Source organism: Rhinolophus sinicus, linkage group LG06, assembly GCF_036562045.2.
Source record: "Rhinolophus sinicus isolate RSC01 linkage group LG06, ASM3656204v1, whole genome shotgun sequence".
In the NCBI taxonomy this organism is placed as follows: Eukaryota; Metazoa; Chordata; class Mammalia; order Chiroptera; family Rhinolophidae; genus Rhinolophus; species Rhinolophus sinicus.
Genome location: NC_133756.1, coordinates 158618804 through 158640659, shown reverse-complemented (window position 1 = coordinate 158640659; position 21856 = coordinate 158618804). Strand labels below are relative to the sequence as shown.

General features: G+C 49.8%; 2 protein-coding genes across 4 annotated transcripts; both read right to left on the bottom strand.

The window, feature by feature from the left end:
* TAF6L (TATA-box binding protein associated factor 6 like) lies at positions 1-10152 on the bottom strand. 3 transcript variants are annotated; one of them, XM_019713899.2, is made up of 12 exons: positions 9999-10152; positions 9199-9258; positions 7442-7601; positions 6933-7019; positions 6119-6269; positions 5914-5964; positions 5297-5391; positions 3951-4025; positions 3586-3806; positions 3103-3235; positions 914-1042; positions 1-821 (listed from the first exon to the last, which is right to left on the bottom strand). In XM_019713899.2, exons 2-12 carry the CDS (start codon positions 9204-9206, stop codon positions 51-53), a joined length of 1881 nt encoding a protein of 626 aa, XP_019569458.2. In that variant the 5' UTR covers positions 9207-9258; positions 9999-10152; the 3' UTR covers positions 1-50. The 3 variants fall into 3 exon arrangements, with proteins under 3 accessions (XP_019569458.2, XP_019569460.2, XP_019569459.2); XM_019713901.2 differs by having other exon boundaries at positions 9145-9258; positions 9999-10134; XM_019713900.2 differs by lacking the exon at positions 9999-10152 and adding an exon at positions 9783-9923.
* Positions 10153-13824: 3672 nt separating this feature from the next.
* POLR2G (RNA polymerase II subunit G) lies at positions 13825-17230 on the bottom strand. The gene is made up of 8 exons (XM_019713884.2): positions 17120-17230; positions 16880-16989; positions 15466-15625; positions 14841-14891; positions 14671-14736; positions 14496-14567; positions 14261-14294; positions 13825-14044 (listed from the first exon to the last, which is right to left on the bottom strand). The coding sequence occupies exons 1-8, from the start codon at positions 17129-17131 to the stop codon at positions 14031-14033; spliced, it is 519 nt and encodes a 172-aa protein (XP_019569443.1). The 5' UTR covers positions 17132-17230; the 3' UTR covers positions 13825-14030.
* Positions 17231-21856: the final 4626 nt, after the last annotated feature.

The following is a 21856-nucleotide window of genomic DNA, read 5'->3' as shown; positions in this document are numbered from 1 at the left end:
TTTCACTTCCGGGCGCGGGATTTATTTACATTGGCAGGAGGCGCGCCGCCTCAGAGCGGCAGGTATAGCGAGTAGTCCGACAGTGCCCAGCGGCGGGCCGGGCGCCCGGTGCGGCCGATCATGGGCAGCTTCTGCACGTAGCGGGAGGCCGGACTGGGCCCGTACGGCGCGGGGAAGGCAGTCTGGAAGAGGCGCCCGCGGCACCGCCTCCCGGCTTGCCGTCCGGCGATGATGAAACGGAAATGGGGGGCGCCGCGCGGGGCGAAACGGCTCTTCTGGAAGACGTCGCGGGTACCGGCGCCCGGGCCCTGCTGCCGGGGCGCCCCCCGCGCTCGGTGCACTCGCGGCAGCGGCCTGTTCTCAGAGGCGGCGGGTGTAGAGGCTGATGGGGGACCGCTGCCCCGGGGGCTCTCGTCGCCGTGTGGGCTGACCATGGCGTTGGCCGTCAGCTGCGGCATCTTCCGCACCGAGTCCGGGGCGGCAGCCGGCTCCTTCTTGTCGCCCGGCGGCCTGGGGGCCGTGGGCGCAGGCTGACCTGTGCCAAAGCGGGTGGCCAAACTGTCACCGAAGAAAGTGTAGAGCTCCCGGTAGATGTCTGCCAAGGTCACCGAAGGAGTAGGTTCCTCCGGCCCCGCACCTCCTGGTGGCAACGGGAGGCCAGACCCAAAGCCTGGCTCTGCGCTGCCCCCAGAAGGAGACTCCTGCAAGAGAAGGCTGTCCCACGGCAGGTCATCCCAACGCCGGCACCCCCTGCCGCCTGGGCCACCCTTGCTGGGCTCTGCTGCCTGGGCCTTCATCTTCAGCAGTCGCTCTACGGCCACCTGTAAGAGCAAAGGGATTGGGACACACAAACATCAAGTATTCCAAAGTAAAGCCTGCTGAGCTCATGCAAGGAAGCGGGGCTGGCACTCACCAGAATAGCTCCATAGACTTTGTGCCCATCTGCTTTAACCTGGGCATTAGATACTGAATAGTCATCTAACACAGCCTGCAGATTTGTCCAGTAAGTGGACAGGTGTGGGTACAGGACTCGTTCTACTGCCTGGAAGGGAGAGAAGGAATGCAGTGAGTGCCTCTTTGTTGCTCATTGCCTCTCAAGAACCCTTTCCCATGAAAGACCTGCTTTTATCTATGATACAGGACAATGCACAATCTTAAATTTCCTGCTTGGCATACTCAGCCAACATTTACTTGGAACCTACTGTGTGCCCAAGACTTCACTAAGCACTAGGAGTAAATACCGGGTACAAAGACAACATAAAGTACCCCCACTATCACTAACATAAGGGCTAAGAATGTATATGTTATGTGTGATACCCAGCGCTAACAATAGTTTGCCAACCGCTGCTCTATACAGTCAATAAGCAAGTACTGTCCTTACTTAAACTGGGACTCCGTTCAAACCACAAAAACAACAGATCAGCGACCTGGACTCTTGATTATATAATTTTAAGTCCTGTGATTAATTTGGGGAAAGCAATTAAGACTTCACAAAGGAGGTGCCATTTTTGATGGGCTTTGATGGGTAAGCGTTTTTTGGTTAGTCATCACTGCTTGAGGATTTGAAAATGTTGACAAAATTGACAAGCTCCTAGAAAAACATAATTTGTTGCTGACTCAAGATATCTGGAAGCTTAAATAATTCTATAACTATGGTAGTTAAAAATCTAACCACAAATAAAATGTCAAAATTTGCAAAGTCTACAGATATTCAGTCTTATTAAAACCAATATAAAAAAGAAATCTCTTCTACCTCATTGTATGAAGTCAGTATAACCCTGATCCTAAAACCATACAAGGACAGTACATGAGAGGAAACGAGTGATTTCACTCATGAATATAGATAAATACTTGAAAAATTTAGTAAACCCAACAGTATATAGAAAATGCATTATATTCCAATAAAGTTTTGGATCTTTCTAAAGACTACATACCATAACCAAACTGAGTTTATTCTAGAACTGTAAAGATGGTCTACTATTAGAAAACCTATACATACAATTAATCACATTAACAGAGAAAAGCACGAAAACCTGAGGATCAATTCAAAACATACAGAAAAAGCATTTGATAAAATTTCAACACAAATTAATGATAAAACTAAGAATATAATTTTCTTAATCTGAGAAAGGTTATCTACAAACAGAAAGTAAACAACAGTCTCAGTGGGAAAGGTTATTAGCACTTCCTTTAAAATTGGAAATGAGACTAGGTTGCCCATTATCATTATATGTAAAATGATATTAGTGGTCCAGGCAATGAAATAAAGGGATTAGGTTTAGAAAAGATGAAATAAAGCTGTCATTATTTGCACATATGATCTACATTAAAAACCCCAAAGAATCCACAGACAGAAATGACAGTTTAGTAGATGAATCAATACACAAATCAACTGTGTTTCTATACGCCAATAAGAAATTAATACTGTGAAAAGAAGACACCATTAGAACAACATCAAAGAACATAAGGCTCTAGAACTAAATTTAATAAAGTATACGTAGGTTCTCTTCAGAGAAAATTATGAAAGGATTCTGAAAGACAGTGAAAAACCTAAAAAAAGGAGAAATTATGACATATTTGTAGACAAGATTTAGTATCATTGAAGTCAATTCTCCCCAGAACTGATCTAATAGATTCAATGGAATTCCAATAACAATCTCAATGACAGCAAAAGAATTTACTCCAGGTAGGCAAGAGGGATTCAGCAGAAAAACCCATTCATATAACCTGTCAAATTAGCAGGTGCATAGGCATTTGATAATCCCTAGACATGCTAAAAAGGTATGTGACAAAGCTCAATATCTAGTCATGTTTAAAATATACTCAACACAAGAAGAATTGAGGGTTAGTTCCTTAACACGATAACACAGAATGGGCAGGAACTTATGAAATGATGGTATATTAATATCTGCCGTGCTTCTGAAAGGATAAGACGTTTCTATATAGTAAGTCAGGCTGTCACTGAGCCTGGCCTAAGGCAAGACCTCAATACACGACGGCAGTAAGCATATACCCTTTTTATGATAAAAGATACCCAAATACTATTTTTCTAACTACAAATGGGAGCTCTTATGGCTCTGTGAGAAAGGCCAGGGTCCTCACCTTCCAGCCAAGGGCATGCAGCCCCACCACAGCCCCATAGTGAGAGCAGAGAGGCCGCACAGGATCTGCCAAGACCTTCTGCAGGGAGAGCAGGATCTGCTGATAGAGACCACTTACAAGGTCGCCATGAGTCCTGTGGGAGCAACACTCGGTCAGAGGGGGACGAGGCACAGCACCACCCACCATGACTCAAGTCACAGCACAGACAGAAAACCACTTGTACGGCACACTGGGGTAAATGAACAAGGTAGCCAGGGATGACTGGCCCCGGCCCTGAAGGCTGAAGGACCAAACCCTTGACACCTTTGTCAGGTGTGTAGAATCCCAGTGTGCCACGGCACACTGACCGGGAAGCTCTAAGGGAAGGGGCTCCTGAGCACTCAACATATGGCCTCAAAGCCAGGAGTCTCACCCCACCTCCCTACCTAACCCACTCAGCTCTCAGCCATCCCACCCTGTATTCAGCTCTCGCCCAGTGGCTACCAGAAGATGTGACTGAGAAGGAGGGCAGCGCCATCCCGCAGAGTCCAGTGGTCATTCAGGGGGTTGATGGAGGCAGCCAGTGGCTCCAGGACACAGTAGAGGACACTGCCCACCAGGGAGCGGACATAGGGCCCCAGACAGAGGTGTGGGTTCCGAACCAGGCTCCGTGCCACTTGCAAGAGCCGGTGTAGCTGCTCCAGGTCGTGGCTTACAGATTTCACCTGTTAGTAGAAGACGGTAGCTTAGGGGGACACGAGGGTGCACAGGGGCCTGCCATTCTGATGGCCCCTGCCATGAGGCCTACATGCTGCTGGGTCATCTCCTCCCCACAAAACTTCCTCCCCCACCCCAGCCTGGTCACTTACCCCACTGACCACATAAACAAAGTAAGGCAGGAGCGCTGCAATCTTGGAGTTAGTCTGCAGGTCTTGGAGAGCAATCTGAAAAGGAAGGGGCCAGTCTGCACTGGGTCCACCAGGTAGAAATCGACATTTTTTTTAAAGGACACTTTATCACTTATGTACTAAGGTTTCCAATGTTCATATTCTTTGATTCAGCAATTCGACCTCTATAAATTTAACCCAAATTTAATCCACTACAAAAGAAACCCACTCACATACCCACACACAGCAGTGTCTGTAACAACAAAAAACTGAATACAATCCAAACGCTCAACGTATTTTTACCTGAGGAAAGCAGTTCTTCTAAAACCAGATGTTTAGATAATACCATTTCGGTTTATACTAATCATTTACACATAGAAAAAAAAAGTGAGGGTGACTCTACGGGAGACTTTCACTTTCTACTTTGTAAGTTTTTATGGTATAGTTCTTCTCGAATACACATATATGCTGGTATTATTTTTATAAGCAAAAAAAGATATCAGAGTAAGTAAATGAGTAAAACCATCTTAGCCCCGAACCTCTACCACCTGTGCCCTCCAAACTCCTCTGGATAAAGACCCCAAGCTTCAGCCCTGTGAAAGCGGACAACAGGCTCGGGAGGAAGGAGCTCAGCTCCCAGGCCCCACATCCAGCCCCTGCACTGTGCCTGGGGAACAGGAGCCAAGCATGCAAGACAGGAATGTATGGTAGCAACACTCCTGATTTTCAAGGGAAATAACAGCAGCAGCCAGACATGTGGAGAGTGGAGGATGTAAAACCCTCGGAGAGAAGCCATACGGTTGACAGACCACCAAACTAGCCTTCATCTGGCTCTGGACAGAAGAGGACTGACCACGGGTACTGTCCAGCAGGCCCTGTGGAGCCCCAGAGGCTAAAGCAGCAGGGGCTGGGATGAGGCCTGGGGACTAAGGACTGAATAGCTAGTCTCAGAGCAGGCCTGGCCAGCATCCTGACCTGGCTCCCCTACTTTTTCTCCTCCGCCCCGCCCCCTCTCAAGTCCAGGCAAGTGGAAGCTGCAGTGTGAATACCCAGGTCAACAGATATTCCAAGAACGGGCTCTGGAATTAAGGTGTGGGGAGACTGACCACCTGCTGAGATGCCCGTTTCCCTAAGGAATAGGATTCCTCCTAGAGTAGAAAGGGGCGTCAGCACTGGAGGAGAGCCTGCCTCAGCGTGCCCGCTGCCACGGAGGACAGCTGGCACGCACATCAGTCACTGTGGAGAGGACAGGAAGCAGGCATCTGGAAGAATTTCACAGGAATTTGAAAGTTGGAGTTTGTGTCCCAAATTCGGACCCACTTGCTCACCTTCATCAGCTGTGGGTCATCCCCCAGTACGGCCCGAGTCACTTGCTGGTAGTACTTAAGAAGGTCATCGGTCAGCGAAGACACAGCGCTGGGTACTGCGAGACCATGGGCAGGAGGTGGTCAGGGTGGACAGCCAGCCCTCTCTCGGGGCCTCCCCTGCCTGCTCCCCCACAACCACCATCCCCACCCCCAAGGAGCCCATTCAGAGGGGACTCCCAGAGTACAGCCCCTCTGAGCAGCTTTACAGGCTCTCTACACCTCTGTGCTCTTTACGCTGCCTCCCTCCCCTCCTCTGCCAGGCAGATAGTTTTTCCTGCTCAGTTCTCAAGCCCAAGCTCTGCTCAGCAGACCCTGGACGTGAGACATCTCCACTCAGGGACGCCAGCATGCTGCCCAGACTTCCATGCTAGCATCCAACACATGGCATCATGACTGCTTATGATGCCATGTGTTGGGCTTCCATCTCCAGCTCTGACCCCTCTGGGCAGGGACCAGTGCCCACTCATAACAGGGTGCTGGTAAATACTTGTCAGATGAAGACCCTGGGTTGCACCACCCTCAGCTGCTAAAGGGAGTTAGGTCCAACCCGAGGGCCCATTCCCCACACTATCCCTTACCCGATCCTTGAGGTGCCAGGTTCCCTTTGCCATCTAGGTAGGAGACGTGAACTAAAACCAGAGCAAAGAGAGGGTCAGCCTGGGGTTTTGCCCCTTTTAGCACCACGCACCACACTGAGTTCTGCCCCATCCACGAGCTAGCCCATCACCACTCCTCTGACAACCCAGCTCTTGTCCCCACCCCACGCAGGACCCCAGCAGTCACCTCTCACAGCTGTCTCGGCACAGCCTTTGGGGATATTGGTGGCCAGGGCCAGCTCGACCAGGTTCACCTCTCGGTCCTCAGGGAAATAGAGTTCACCCTCCCTGGCGGCGCGCAGAGGCAACACCTCCTGGGATCCGTAACCACACACGGCCTGAGCAAAGAGAGGATCGGAGAGCAGGCTGAATCCAGGGAGGGGAGAGGTGCTCTCTGGTCGGGGCAGGGAGCCCACGTTTGAGGTAAGTCCAAAAGTCCGGAGAAGAGGGGATGATGTCTGGGGCTTCAGGCCCATTGCTGGGAACTTGGCTGGAGCATCCAGTGCTGACTGCATCCAGGAGCAGAACGTGGTCCCTCCTCCCAGAGCCACAAAGGCTCTGAGCCCACCCCCCACGCTGCTGGTCCTCCTTACACTCACCCAACTAGAAAAACACTACTGTCTCCTAAACATGACCTCCTTCCCTTCTCTCCCTGCCCCAGAACAACTATGCAGGCCTCTAACACCCATACTGTACTCAGGCTCCTCCTCCCTCACCCAAAATGCCTCCTCTTTCCCTTAGTCAAGCCTCCCTTTAAGGCCCAGCTCAAGTCCCATCTCTTCCAAGAAGCCTTCCTTAACCTCCTGGCCCCTGTGGCCTCCTGTCCCTCTTTTCTGAACTCATGGGCCTTAGGGGCCTGAGCCAGGCACCCAGTCCTGCGGTTGCTGTGAGTTCACTTCGTGTGTGCATTTGGTCTTCACGTCTCACTGCATTACCAGCCCTGAGCTGGGCATGGAAGTGGGCTCATGCCAGCTAAGCTCTGTAATCCATGCTCCACTCACCTCCACGCTGCTCCATCTGAGGGCCCTGTTGAAATCCTCGACAGTCAGCTTCCGGCGTTTGGTGTGTTTCATGAATTGAGAGCTATTCTGGGAGGGGAAGAACAGAATCAGGGGACAGGGAGCAGGAGGGACGGGGCCCCCAGTGCAGAGAGGCAGTCTGGGGAGGAGGCAAAAAGGACAACAGACCAGCTATCAGAAAGCCTGGATTCCAGCTCCACTCTTATGCAGACAACCCCCAATGTCACGGTCCTTCTCTGGGCCTTGGTTTCTCACGTGCAGAATGTGAGTATGAATCTGCGTGGCCCGCCCAGTGGGGCTGTCGTGAGGAGCACGTGAGAAAATGCAAGTGCTGTGTTTGCTGGAAGCCCACTTGGCTAGAAGGGGAGCTCTGGGAAGGGCAGGACTGCCTCCACTGTATTCCCTCAAAGCACAGATCCATTCAGTGAATCAACCCTTGTGGGAAGGGGTAACCAAGGACAGTTGGGGGTACTGGAGTGGAGGGAACACACCTGCGTGGCCTCTCTGAGGCGGTAGCACACATCCTCTGCGAGCAGGGCTGCCACCTCATCACTCAGCTCCAGGCCCGTGCTCTCTGCCATGAGCCGGACTGACTCCCGGGGGATCTCCACAAACCGCCGCTCCTCTCGCTCCGACATGGCCCCGGTGGAGCTAGGAGTGGGGAGGGAAGGTTTAAAAAGCCACCCATCCCTCTCAGAGCCCAGAGCCTGACTCAAGGCACTCTAAACTGGTCTTGCAGCTCTGGCTCCGGAATCTCAAACAAGGAGCCACAAAGGCTCTCAGTGTCCAGCTGGGGAAACTGAGACTCAGAGCAAGAAACAGACTTGAGCTGGGCCACAGGGGAGACAACAGTGACGCCTGAGGAAGCGCCTGGCCCTGGGGTCCACAGAGCTGGGTCCCAGCCCTGCCCTACCACTTCCTATGTGAATTTAGCTGAGACCTTCATCAGTCTGAGCCCTGGTGTCCTAAACTGTAAATTGAGGCAATAATCCCTGCCCTCCCAAACTCACAGAGTTGCTCTGAGGATAAAGTGAGATAATGTATAAGAAAATCGGGGACTAGAACACTACACAAATGGAAGACATTACTATCGTTCATTATAAACAAAAGCTTCATGCCTTCTCCCTTTTGATTCTTGCTACAACCACTATGTAGTAAATCTTGATGAAAACACTACTTTTATCCTGATATTCCCTTGTTTGAAAATCTTCAATACTTCCCCACTGCGTATAAAAGGAAAGTCCAAACTCCCGGGCTTGACATTTTGTGTTTGGTCCCAAATCCCCACAGCTGTTCAAGCTGATCCCTTCTCCCAGTAAGACCAGTCTGGTGATTTCCAGCCTGCCTATGCCTCACCACCAGTGCTCAGGCTGGTCTGTCGCCCTGTCTACTCCAAACCCCCACCCCCTCCTCTTTGCTAAGGCAAATCCAGTCACTCCTTTGAGGTCTTCCTGTCCCATATGCCATCTGGGACTATCAGACTTTTAGTAGTTGGGTTTTTGCCCATGTGTCTGGTCTTCCCCAGTTTGGTGCAAGGTCTAAAAGCACAAACCTGCTCTTCTGTTCACAGGATATGGCAGAATAAGAACTCAGTAAAAAAACTGCAGCTGTGACTGACTTCAACACACACCCATGAGAAGGTCGGCCCCCATGAGGCATCAGCCCCACCAGCAGCAAGGCCATGTCCCACGGTGATCCACTCAGGTGCTGCCCCACTACTCCTCTCTAGCAGGATTCACTGGGTCACCAGTGACCTCCAGGTTCCTAAATCCAACGGACATCCTACCTGGCCTCCCCACAGCATTTCTCCCAGTGGCTCCCCACTGCCTTCGGAATAAAGAACAAATCTGTACCATGGCTCCAAGGCCCTGAATGTGTACCTACTTCTGCTACACCTCTTCCTACTCTCTTGTTTTCTGCATTCCCGTCTGTTGCCTCTTTCCATTTCCTCAAAACACCTTATTTCAGGACTATCATACATTCTGTTTCCTCTACTTGAAATGCTCTCCTTCACCTCATCCACCCTCAATCCTTCTGTCTAACAAATGCCTAGTCGGTCCTTCAGATCTCGGTTCAAATGTCAGTTGCTCAGGGAAGTCTTCTCAGACCCCCACATTGTCCCAGTACTTTACCTTTAAAGCAGTTATCACAGTCTGTAATTATATATTTGTGCAACTTTTTGATTAACACCTACCTCCCCTCTAGATTGTAAGCTCCATGCTGGCAAGGATCATGCCTGTTTGCTCACCTTTGCATCGCCAGTGTCGGGCACAGTATCAGCACATAAGACGCCCTCAATACACGCTTGCTGAAAAAACAAAGAATAGCTATTTTTCTAAGCACATGCCATGCCTGAGGCACTGAGCTAAGTGTTTTATACCGTTGATACCTCATTTTATCCTCATTAACAATGAGATGGGTATTATGTAAGTATTGTGTCTATTTCACAGTCAAGGAGGTGAAAGCTCAGAGAGGCTAAATGTGAAATGATTTGTCCAAGACCACCCAGCAAGCACTAAGTAAGGAGCAGGGACTCAAACTCTTGTCCTAACGACCAGGTGCGGAGGGCTGTGTGCAGAACAAGGCCTGGATTCCCAGCCCCAAAACCTGGCGTTGGAAACCCGCCAATAGATAATTGTTAAGTTTCTCTTTCCCCATCTGTAAAATGGGAGCATGAAGTCCTGCCCAGTGAAGGCGCGGTGGGAGTTTCCCTATTATGTGCCCACATTAAGACCCACAAAGTCCGGCCTCTGACCAAGGTCTCTTCTTCCTCAGCCTCCCCTCCGCATCCTCAGCCACCAGCCACAATGGTAAGGAGGCGTGGGAACTGACCTCTACCGGCCTCCGCGAAGCGCATCCTCCCACCCAGCTTCACTCATCCCAGATCCAGAGGTTGTGGGGTGCGGTGGAGGAGGTCAAGGGTTACCGATCTTGGGTCACGTGGTCAGCGAAGGGGGCGGGCCCCCAGCGGAGCGGGTTCTAAGGCTAGTGGGAGCACGCAGTCCGCAGCAGGACAGGGAGTCCTTGAACTTGCTAGGTCTTGCTCACCTGAGGGCTCCTGTGCGGCGAAGGAGGCTACAGAGACAGCCGCGACCGCGGCACCGGCAGCGGCAGCGGTAGCGACAGCGGCGGCTCGCAGTCACCCAGCTCACACTAATTCCCTCTCTGGGCGCGTAGGCCCCGCCCTCCACGAGCACAGCCAACCGAAGAGCACCTTGCGAAGTTCCCGCCCTCCAGGGGGCTTCCAGTCACGCGATTGGCCACGGTGAAGGTACTGTGAAAGACCCAGGCGCCGGGGTCACATGACGCTAAGATTTGCGCTTCTTAAAGCAACAGCTCTTGGGAATTTTGGGAGTAACCGTGCGTGGTTTGCTGTACGTTTTAATAACCGTGTTCTCAAGGAAAGCGTCCCCATTCCCTTGGTCATGTCTGCTCCTGAGTTCTCGAGCACTTACATTTACGCGACGGCAGCAAAGCTGTAGATTTTGGTACCTGACAAGTTTTCCTGCCCCCTTAGCGGGGCTCAACTTCACCACTCCATCACCTGCCACTTTCCCTTTCCAAAAGGATGGATGGGGCTCCTGGGAGGTAGGTAGGTCTTCTCTGCGGGTAGAAGGGTCTTCTGACTGGGCCACACCCACGTGCAATCTCCAGCCTCCAGGGCTCTGCTCATTTGGGCACCCTATCGCGTATCTTCCCCTGTTCCCGTCCAATAAGCCAGATATAAGCCCTCATCTGCCTCGCAGACTGTTTTACACGCACACATTTTCCCGAACTCGGGCGGTTCTCAATTGAGAAGCAAGTGGGCTTGTTGTGTAAAGGATGATATTTGGAATCAGACCAACCTAGGTTCAAATTTTGACACTGCTTTTGGCAAATAACCTAGGCACATTTCGCGCCCACCCACCCACTCATCTACTAAATGTGGTAATAATCGACAGGGTTACTGTCGATTAAGTGAGATAATGTCTGTGATGGCACCTAGTAGAGTTGGTGGTTGAACTTTCACTCACACATCATGAGACAGACAGTAAGTTAATTCCTTTATCTTCATCCAACATGGGGTTGTTTGCATGGGCTATTCTTTATAGAACTGAGTTTTCTGTAGGGGAGCATGGATGTACACATCCTCACCCGTCATTCCTTTCAGAGTAGATGCTGCCTGTAGAAAAGATCCTCTGAGACCAGAGCTGGGAAAGCCAGATGGATGTGACTGGGGTTGCCATGGCAACACCACCTAAGGAAACTGTGACCCTTGCTGCATCTCTTCCATATTCAGAATGGTATTTGGAGTCCTTTCAGTACTGTGCTTGAACACTGGTTTGTTTGTCCACCTATGCATGAAGGGAAGGATCTCTGAGGTCCTGAGTCTACGATTAGCAGGACCTGGGTTGTTGGCAGATCTCTTTAAGGTACCATTGGTGTGGACAGACACTGGAAAACTTGGAGGTATGAAACAATGAAGGCCCAGGGGCCTGTGGGATATAGTGAAACTGTTTTCAAGCTGTCTGGGGCTCATTTGGCCCCATCCTGAGTGGAGGCAGGGGCCAGGGAAAGCAGTAGTGAGACCCACATGGCCACATATGGGAAAAAAGTGGCTCTTTCTCCCCAGCCATCCAGTCCTGGACAAGAGCTATGATTGCTTTGGAGTCAGACTGACAGTTTAGGAAAAATTCAAAGCTCCACTATTCACTAGCTGGGTGACTTTAAGCATATTAGATCATCTCTCTGACCTTTTTTTATCAGCTATAGAATGGGATAACAGAACCTATTTCATGGAGCTATTGTGAAAATTCAGTAATGTGTATGAAGGATTTAGCATGTTACCAGGCAGGTACTCCTGTTACTATCAGCCTGTGATCTCGTTAAGACCTCTTTAATTCCCGTAGTACCAAACCTTAAAAGATCAGAAGAGTTCTAGAAACCATTTCTAGGCCATGTCCATTTAGTCTTTTCCCCAAAATGCCAGCCTTCTTGGTGGGTGCCACACTCTGCATCCTCACCAGCACCCACATGCTTACGTCCCATGAGCTGCTTCTCTGTCCATCAGTCCCCTCCTTCTAGGTCTGTTGTTACTTCTGGGTTATCTCTGACACAATTTACAGCTGGGTGGATCCATTTGAGAACTTGGGAAGAATTTTACTCTCAGTGAGACACATGGTGTTTAGGACTTAGGGAAAATCCCTACAACCTGTATACAGTGAAGTGGTTTCACAACTTTAACACTATTTCCACTAGAAAATTCATTGCAAATCCAGCACAGAAACTTTCCTGGATTCAACAAACTTGGAAAACCTGGCACAGTGCCGAGAGCTGGAGATACAAAAATGAAAGGGATACATGTATATCTACAATTATCTCAATAAAATTGAAACTTTACATAATAAAAAGTGAAAAGGGAGACAATAACAATGTTTTGTGACCCACTACAGAGGTATGAATGGAACAGCGTCTATCGGTCCAGGAGTGGTGAAGGTGAGGGGAAGTGAACCATATTCCTACCGTGTCCTAGGTGCTATTCTGGATGCTTCCTCTGAGGGTTTCTGGACCTTGGCACAACTGACATTTGAGGCCAGATAATTCGTTATGGGGATATGTCCTATACACTGTAGGATGTTTAGCAGCATCCCTTGCCTCTGTCCACTAGGAGACAAATGTACCTCCCCACCCACTTGTGACATCCAAAAATGTCATTGCCAAATGTTCCCTGGGGGCCAAAATCACCCCAGTTGATAATCACTGCTTTATATGTATTATATAGTAGTGATTATATTTAACAGTTGAATGCCTATCATGGGCCAGGTTCTATGCCAGACACTTGCACATACAGTAAGCCCTCACTTAACGCCATTGACAGGTTCTGTGACTTTAAGCAAAATGATATATAACGAAACCAATTTTACCACAGGGTAATTGACATAAACAAGACTTAAGTTGCTCAGGTATCTCATTAATGTTATAATGAAACAGCACCGAATGAAATGACATTATTCAACAACCTGCTGTGTGATCATTGACAGTGGCAGCAACCATCCAAAGAGGGTCATGTGACCATTTTACAATGAGAAAACATAAATCATCCAGCTAGGACTGAAACCAGTTCTGTAGCAATCCAAATACCAAGCTTTCTACTACACAGTCCTGCTTCCCAAGGAAGTCAAGAAAAGCTGAGAAAAAATATATATATATGGCTGAGATTTGATAGATTAGTAGGCAGCAAGCAGATAGGCTGGGAAAGGATACTCCAAGGTAGATAAATAGTATTGTAATGGCATAGTGTGAGGGAGGGTAGTATGTTTGTTTAATCTAATTGTCATTTCCTTTATTTTTGTTGTCACCTTAATGAAATAATGAGCCCTTTCACACCTTCAGGTCAGTTTAGTATAGTGATTGATCAGCACATAAAGCCCTCTGTTGTTTTTGTACCCATCCTAGAAAGGGCTGTGTTGGGACCCCACAGTCTGTTATCACTATCTTCTTGTTTACCTCTCCATGCCTGCTGTCTCCTCTCCCCAGCTATATTCTTGGTTATTTTTAAGGGTGGGGGAAGGGAAAATACTAAAAAACTAGATTGGCACTCTGAGTGGCTCTAATGATAGTATCATATGCTGGAAGCCAAAGACCCCGCATTAATGCCTTCCCTTCAATGAGGACAAATTTAGACCTTGGCAAAGGGTTAGTCAGATACCCTCGGTAGCTGAGGCCAGTTGAAGCATCAGGCCAAAAACAAAGAAGGGCTAACGAGCAACTGCACCCCAGCCTTTTAACACGTTGTGTACGGATCATGAGAATCTTCACGAGGGATTTAAACCCCACCGTATGCAACGTGTTAAGAAATAGTTGTTCTTACCAAAGAAAGGAGATAACACTACCATGAGAACCAAGGACCTTTTATGGTTAGAACACACAGTCAAAATCTGCAAGTGGCTGCTAAGCTGCAAGAAAAGCCAGATGTCTTCTGGGACAAGGAACCTTCTTTGCCTCCCCCACAGCAGTCAGACTGGGCCTCCGGACAAAATGGGAAGTGTGACAGTCACACCTCCTAGATAAGGACCAAACCAGGTAAGGAGGCCCTGGTGTTCAGCTCACAAGCCCTGGGAGAACAGGAAAAGCACATCAGTTAAACTCAGAGCTGGGGCAGCTATAACTGCACACTTCCCATCCCAAGGGCCACATGTCCTGGATCTTCCAAGCGGATAGAATGAGGGGTTCCTTCATCTGTGACTCAGGCATTAAATCCCATCTCCACCCCGGCCCCCACACAACCCTTCCCCAGGCAACAACCCTGGCATGTATGATCAGGCACTCACCCAAGTAATCATCCATCAGGGAGCCGATAGCAAACTGTAGGAAGGAAGGTAAAAAGGAAATGAAGCCTAAGCCAGCACAGAACTATCCTCTAAGCCCCAGCCCCAGGCCTTCCGCCCACCCATCCGCTCCTCCTGGCAGAAGAGGAGCGCAGAACATCCAGGAACTCTGGGTGGTAAGAAATGAACAGCTCCCAGCTCTGCCTGGTACAGTCAGGGAGGCAGGCAAGAGACTCACAATGTCATTCTTATCCACACGGGTCCCCACAATCTTCAAGCGGATCTCATCGTCCTGCTGAATCACAATGTCCTGGGAGATGGGAACAGTGTACTCAGACACCCGACAGCCAATACTCTCCCTCAGAGCAGCTAATTCCCTCCTCCCTCTCACTGACTTCTTCCTACCCACTCACCTCATCCACTGTCTTGTAACATGGTGGGTTGGAGTTAGGATCAAACTCCATCTCTGATGGGATGGACTTGAAAGGAAAATGATACTGGGTCAGCACTTTAAATGGACGCTCCAATAGATGGTCATGAATGAGTGTCTCTCCTTAGCCCGACCCAGAATGCCCAGACTTACATGTCGAGAGATGAAGCAGGACATAGGTCCAATTTCTGTGAAGAGTCCAACCTAGAAGGAAAATGAGTGACCCTTGCTCTTTCTTTTATCGCCCAAAGTCTTCTAAGCTTCCCACCTGTATCTGATTTCTAATCATATTCTCCATGTTTGAAACCACTCTGAATTATAGCATTTGTTTTCATTTCTCTTTTTTCAAGTTTCATTTTAAGTTAAGCAAATATGGTGAAGTAGTAAAGAGCTAAGACCTGGGACTCCTGTCAAATCCTGTCAGTCCAGGATTTGAACACTTGGTGGTCATGTGACACCGGCCACTAGACTTCTCTAAGCTTAAGCATCTACAAAAAGGGATAAAAGCACCCACCTTATAGAGTCACTGTAAGGCTTTATACATGACCTGGCCTGCAATAACTACTCAATTAACAGAGGCTACTATTGTTATGACTATTAATATGGACTTACATGCCCTGAGTGAGGCAGGGCGAAATTATTATACCTTTTGACAGATGAGGGAACTGAAGCACAAAAAAATGACTTAGCCAAGGATACAGACTTAGCAAGCGGAGTTGGGACCTGTCCCACACCTTCTGAGAGATCATCCCCCTGCCTCCTCTATCTATTGTCTCACCTTGTTGACCTGAGTGACAACAGCGTCCACAACTTCCCCTTTAAAGGGCCGGAAAACAATGGCCTTGTACTTAACTGGATAAAGGACAAAACCTCGGCCTGGCTGGATCACACCAGCACCGATATTGTCGATGGTGGTGACAGCAATTACAAAGCCATACCTGTGAGGAGGATGAAAAAAAAAGGTACTGTATGTGGAAGAGCTTCTAAAACCACCTGCAGGGGCAGACAAGGGGGGGGGGGGCTCAGTTGGTTAGAAAGCGAGCTCTGGGCAACGGGGCAGCCGGTTGGATTCCCACATGTTCCCACGTGGGCCAGCGAGCTGCGCCCTCCGCAACTAGAATGAAGTCAATGAGCTGCCGCTCAGCTCCCGGGTGGCCAGATGGCTCAGTGGGTTGGAGCACATCCTCTCAACCACAAGGTTGCCAGTTCGACTCCTCGACTCCCGCAAGGGATGGTGGGCTGTGCCCCCTGCAACTAACAACAGCAACTGGACCTGGAGCTGAGCTGCGCCCTCCACAACTAAGATTCAAAGGATGACAACTTGACTTGGAAAAGTCCTGGAAGTACATACTGTTCCCCAATAAATAAATAATAAATAAATAAATAAATAAATAAATAAAACCATCTGCAACAAGACTCAGTGAACCTGGGGGTAGCGGGCCAGTACAAAGAGGAAGCAGATGGCACCCCTGACGCTAGAGAGCCTAATGACCAAGAAGGAAGACAGGGCGATCAGTATATATAACGCCGAACACTGCTCTCATAATTTCACAATACATGTTCAATAAGGCTGCAGTCCTGGAGCTATGAGACCTCAGTCTTTGAGATCCTCAGAATCACCTGGGAAGAACTTATTAAAATGCAGATTCCCAAGCCTGTCCCCAGAGTCTCGATTCTGCAGGGAGGGGATGAGCCTCAGGAACTTTCATGCTCAAGAGATACCCCAGGTTATTCTGATGATGGCGGCCCACCACAGTGTGAGCGACCTCTGTGCGTAGCCCAGAGATGTGTCATGCCAGTCCCTGGGCATGGAGATAGAGAAAACCAGGAGAATCAGACACAGGGAGCAGACACAGGAACAATGATTAGACTGTGGGCTCCATGACGGCTGGCTGGCCTCATTCTATATCGTTCCCAGGGCCCAACACAGGACCTGGCACACAGCAGGAGCTTTAGAAACGTGTGCGGAGTAAATGAATGACCAATCTAAGCTGAGGGAAGTAAATCTTGAGATCCAGCTTTACAGAGGGGGCCATGGGAACCCAAAACAGGAAGCAACAGACTGCCTGGGGCGCCTACGAGTGTGTGAGAGGGTTCCCCAGAGTAAACGGCAGGACCTTGCAGAATGAGTGGGAGTTGGGGAGGGGTTGCCTTGTGCGCATAGATCAGGTGGCACAGAGCAAGGCACTCACTTGCCGGTGCAGGTCCCCTCTACCTCCGTAAAGAGCTTCTGTTTCACCGTGTTGAGCAGGTTGGGGCCGAAGTAGCGCGGGTGCAGCAGGATCTCGTGCTCCAGGGATATCTGCGGGGAAAGTGGCATGGAGACCAGGCAAGGCGCAGCAGGAAGATGCGGCAAGAAGCGGCCACTCTTCCCGGCGCCCCCTTCGTCCTCTCTCGACCCTGCCCTCGCCGCCACCCCGTGCCCTGCTCACATGGTAGAACATCTTCCCGGAGAAGAGAGGAGAGCAGCCGAGTCCACACCTTCGCGGGAGGCGGTGTCTCCAGCTCAACCGGAAACACAAGCTTTCGCCGCAACCCCGCTTCCGCACCAGAGGGAGCTAAGAGGGCGGGACTCCGCCCTGTCCACGGACCCGATTGGGCCTCACTGTCGTGGGCGGGGAATCCCGGCCCTCCGTCCCGCCCGCCAGCGATCAAAATCCGCTCTCGTAAATTAACAGTCCCTGGCCCAGAATACATGCTCAATAAGTACTTTTAAACGGAATTAATTAATTAATGAAAGGTGGCATAAATAAAGCGCTTTAGCAGAGTGCATTCATTTACCACTCCAGGTAGATGGTATCAAAATTGAGTTAAATCGGACACCCAGCTGGGGTCAGAATTACTTGGATGGAGGGGTTGCGGGGTGGTGGGGAGCACATTGTAATTGGAGTCAGAATTCTTAGTAATAAATACTTAAAACTGATCACTTCCTAATCATTTTACCACAGTTTGCTATTGTCAATGCTCTTGAGGCTATTTATACCTATTTTGTCTGTGTGGTGTAAATATTATGTAATTGTATATGTGGTGTAAGAGTTCCAGCTGCTCTGATGTCCTCACTAGCACTTGGTATTGTCAGCAGTTTGCTTGTCCATTTGTTTATTTAGCGATCCTAATGACTGTGTAGTATCTCATTGTGGTTTTAGTTTTCATTTCCGTAATGTCTAATGACGGTTGAACATCTTTTCATGTGCATATTTGCCAAGAGTGATCGTTTCAAAACTGAAATCAAATCATGTCACTCCCCTACTTAGAACCCAATGGCTACCCAGAGCATTAGAATAAAATCACTGTGACCTACCAGGCAGGGGCCAGATCCAGCCAACTCCTTTTTCTGCCTCTGTTTCTTTTGCTTTCTCCACTCCAGCCACATTGCCCTCCTCTTCCACCTCAGGACCTACGCACTTGCTATTTCTCCTGCCTAAAATGCTCTTAGCTCTGATACCCACCTGCTGGGGGCAGAGAGGGGCTCCTTCTCATCCTTCAGGTATAAGCTCAGTATCACCACCACCAAGAAGCCTTCCATGACTACCCTGACTCAAGTAGCCACACCCCAGTCATTCCTTTATTGTATTGCCTTGTTTCATTTTCTTCCTTGAACTTAGTCTTATTTGGACTCATCTGATTCATTTAGATATGTGTATATTGCCTGTTTCCCCTCAAGAAGGGCAGGTGTTCCTCTATATTCATAATGCCTAGAACAGTACCTGGCACACAACAGGTGCTCACTATCTATTCACATCTCTGAGTCAATTTCTAGCACCTAACAGAGCACTCTACAAATAATGGAGTTTAACGAGGGTGGGTTGATTGAACCTCATTCTAATAATGAACCTATTACTATCTCTTCGAGCTCCCCAGGCATGGGTTGGCCATGATAAACTCTCCCCTAGCCCTGATCCCTTTGCTTGCTAAGCTTCAGGATCAGAGACAAAGGTCGTGTGAATCCAGCCTCCAGTGGGACTATAGTGGTATGACTCCCCTACCTATGGCTCCGTGGGTGTTCCTTTTTGGCCTAGCCACATCCTGCGTTCTTATGTGGGGAGTGGGAACTGAGACCCCACAGGCCGCCCCGCATTACAAATGGCCATCAGCTATAACAAGTGAGCCATTGGCCAGTAATATAACTACAGTGGCTACGCTAGCAGAAAATGGGGGCTAGCAAGAAGATGGTGGCTGAGCGAGCAGGAGCGGATTGCAGTTAGCATGGTGGAGTGTGGATTGAGGATTCTGTGGCTCCTGCCTCCTGTGTCTCCAACCCAGCTGCCAGTGAGACTATAGTGATATGACTCCCCTACTTATGGCTCTGTGGGTGTTCCTTTTTGGCCTCACTATGTCCTGCGTTCTTGTGCGGGGAGCAGGACTGGAGACCCCGCCTGCCGCCCTGCATGACACATGGCCCACCGAGCAGGGTACAGTGCCGGCCAAAGCTCTCCGAAAGACAGTGGAGCAGTTTGTGTGTATAAACACTCAGTCTCAGGAAGACCAGGAGGAGCAGATGCTGGAGAGCTGGAACCCTGTGGAGAGGTGGAAAGACGTGGACGGTTCCACAACCAGCGTAGGCTGGAGAAAGCGAAGGCCATTGTGGCCCTGTGGGCTGGGAAGTGCTTGCTGAGGCAGCCTGGATGCAGGACTTGTAATCCCAGGAGGAAACGTTTGCTGAGTCATCCGTGGGAGATGAGGGTGAGGTCAAGGTCGTCTCTCACCCCAGGAGAGCTGTGGGGACAGAGCCCCAGAGAGCAGTTTCCAGGCTCTCGGCCTCACGTGGAAAGGTGCTGGCTCAGGTAGTAAATGGCCATCAACTGTGATTGGATGGCCATCAGCTGTGGCTAGTTGGCCGTCAGCTGTAACCAGTGAGCCATTGGCCACTAATATAACTGCTGTAGCTACACTAGCAGTAAATGGGGGCTAGCAAGAAGATGGTGGCTGAGCTAGCAAGCATGGATTGCAGTTAGCATGGCAGATTGCAGCTCGCAAGTGGGGTCGGTTGGTTGGCAGAAAAGCAGATGGCGGGTTGTGGATGGTTTGGCTCCTGCTTCCTGTGTCTCTGGCCCAGCTGCCAGCGAGAGTATGGTGGTGAGGCTCCCCTGTCTGTGGCTCCGTGGGTGTTCCTTTTTGGCCTCACCATGTCCTGAGCTTTTGTGTGGGGAGTAGGAGCTGAGACCCCGCAGGCTGCCCCGCATGACGACAGCCCTGGCGAATGACTATGGACTATGGGGAATTGCCTTCCATCCCTAATTTAATGGGCTGCTTGACTGTTTGCTTGGGAACATACCACCAGGTAGTGGAACTGGCGGATATTTTGCTTTTGTGTCTTGACTGTCCGCCATCAAGAATATGTAAGCACCTTGACTGTGGGTCCCTGTTGTTCCAGCACGGTGCCCTGAGAGCCCTGGCTGAGTCCAGGAAGTCTGGCTGTGCCCAGGGAGAGTGACAGTACCCTGAGAACCCTGGCTGAGCCCAGGAAGTCTGGCTGTGCCCAGAGAGAATGGCGGTGCCCTGAGAGGCCCTGGCTGTGTCCAGGAAGTCGGGCTGTGCCCAGAGAGAGTGGTGGTGCCCTGAGAGGCCCTGGCTGTGCCTGCAGAGGCTGGTGGTACCCTAAGAAGCCCAGGAAGTCTGGCTGTGCCCAGAAGGACTGGTGGTGCCCTGAGAAACCCTGGCTGTGCCCAGAGAGCCTGGCTGTGTCCAGGATATTGCATTCACCTCCAGGCTCCTCACACAGGGCCCCTCACGGAAGACGCTTGTCGCATAGATTGTGAGGCGACACCCTGTAGAGGTGGAGTGTGGGGACAGAGCCAGGAGTGCAGTTTCCAGGCTCTAGGCCTCACATGGAAAGGTGCTCACTCAGGTAACAAATGGCCATCAACTGTAACCAGTGAGCCATTGGCCACTAATATAACTGCTGTGGCTACGCTAGCAGAAAATGGGGGCTAGCAAGAAGATGGTGGCTGAGCGAGCAGGAGCGGATTGCAGTTAGCACGGCGGAGTGTGGATTGAGGATTCTGTGGCTCCTGTCTCCTGTGTCTCCAACCCAGCTGCCAGTGAGACTATAGTGATATGACTCCCTTACTTATGGCTCTGTGGGTATTCCTTTTTGGCCTCAAAATATCCTGCGTTCTTATGTGGGGAGCAGGACTGGAGACCCTGAATGACTCCCTGCATGACAGAGACCTAGCCGGACCATCAGCTCTAATGCATCTTTTGGAGTAAAAATTAGTATAAGACCGGTATTATATTGATTATATTATGTTATGTTATATCCGGTCTTGTATTAAAATAAGACCAGGTCTTATATTAATTTTTGCTCCAAAAGACGCATTAGAGCTAATGGTCCGGCTCCGTCTTCTTTTCAGGGAAACACAATAGCTGGAAGCCTAGCTGTGGCTGTGGTTGTAACACTTACATGTGGCCTCTTTGCATGGCCTGGGCTTCCTCCCAGCATCATCGCTGGGTTCTAAGATCGAGTGTCCCAAGAGGACCAAGCACAAGCTGTATCCCCTTTTATGATTGAGCCTCAGAAGTCACATACGTAGCATCACATCTCACTCGAGGTCGCAATCCCTCCCAGACTCAAGGCGAGAGATCTTACCCTATAAAAGGAGCGACGATGTCATATTTTAAAAAGAGCATGTGGGAAGCCAGATCTTGTCAGGGCCATCTTGGAAAATACAACCTTCTGCAAGAATAGAGTCTTGTCAGCCCAGATACTAGTAGAGAGGAGCGCTTGTGGTGACGTCTGTCATCTGTTTCCCAAAGATTCACAAACAAGCAGCAGGTCTGGCCCCTGGAGGATAATCTCTGAGCAAGGATCATGCATCCCAACTGCCCCTCTTCCTGGTTCTGGACTCCTTCTGCCCACCAGTTCTTCCAATGGCTAGGATAAGCCTATGCCTCATCGAGTCTGAATCCTCTGGCCATGGGTACTACAACAACTCTGAGGACCGTGTTGGGGACACTCTAGAAAGACAGATGTTCAAAGTGGTTAGGGGTGTGTCTACGAAGATACACCAAGATTCAAACTCAGCTCTGCCTTGTATTCACTGTGTGGACTTGAGCAAGTTACTTACCCAAACTGAGTGTCAGTCTCTTCTTCTGTCTAATGGAGATAAGAAAGGCTATTATGGAATTAGAAATTATATCTTTAGCATACTGCTAGCACTTACCAAATG

What these genes read in the sequence shown, in the direction of transcription:
- POLR2G (XM_019713884.2), bottom strand. An exon ending in GAGGGGACCTGCACCGGCAA is followed by an intron (nt 15,626 to 16,879) that starts GTGAGTGCCTTG and finishes TCCTCCTCACAG; the next exon opens with GTATGGCTTTGTAATTGCTG. An exon ending in CCTGCTTCATCTCTCGACAT is followed by an intron (nt 14,737 to 14,840) that starts GTAAGTCTGGGC and finishes TTTCCTTTCAAG; the next exon opens with TCCATCCCATCAGAGATGGA.
- TAF6L (XM_019713899.2), bottom strand. An exon ending in GCCTCAGAGAGGCCACGCAG is followed by an intron (nt 7,020 to 7,441) that starts GTGTGTTCCCTC and finishes TTCCCCTCCCAG; the next exon opens with AATAGCTCTCAATTCATGAA. An exon ending in CCTGGCACCTCAAGGATCGG is followed by an intron (nt 5,392 to 5,913) that starts GTAAGGGATAGT and finishes ATGGTCTCGCAG; the next exon opens with TACCCAGCGCTGTGTCTTCG.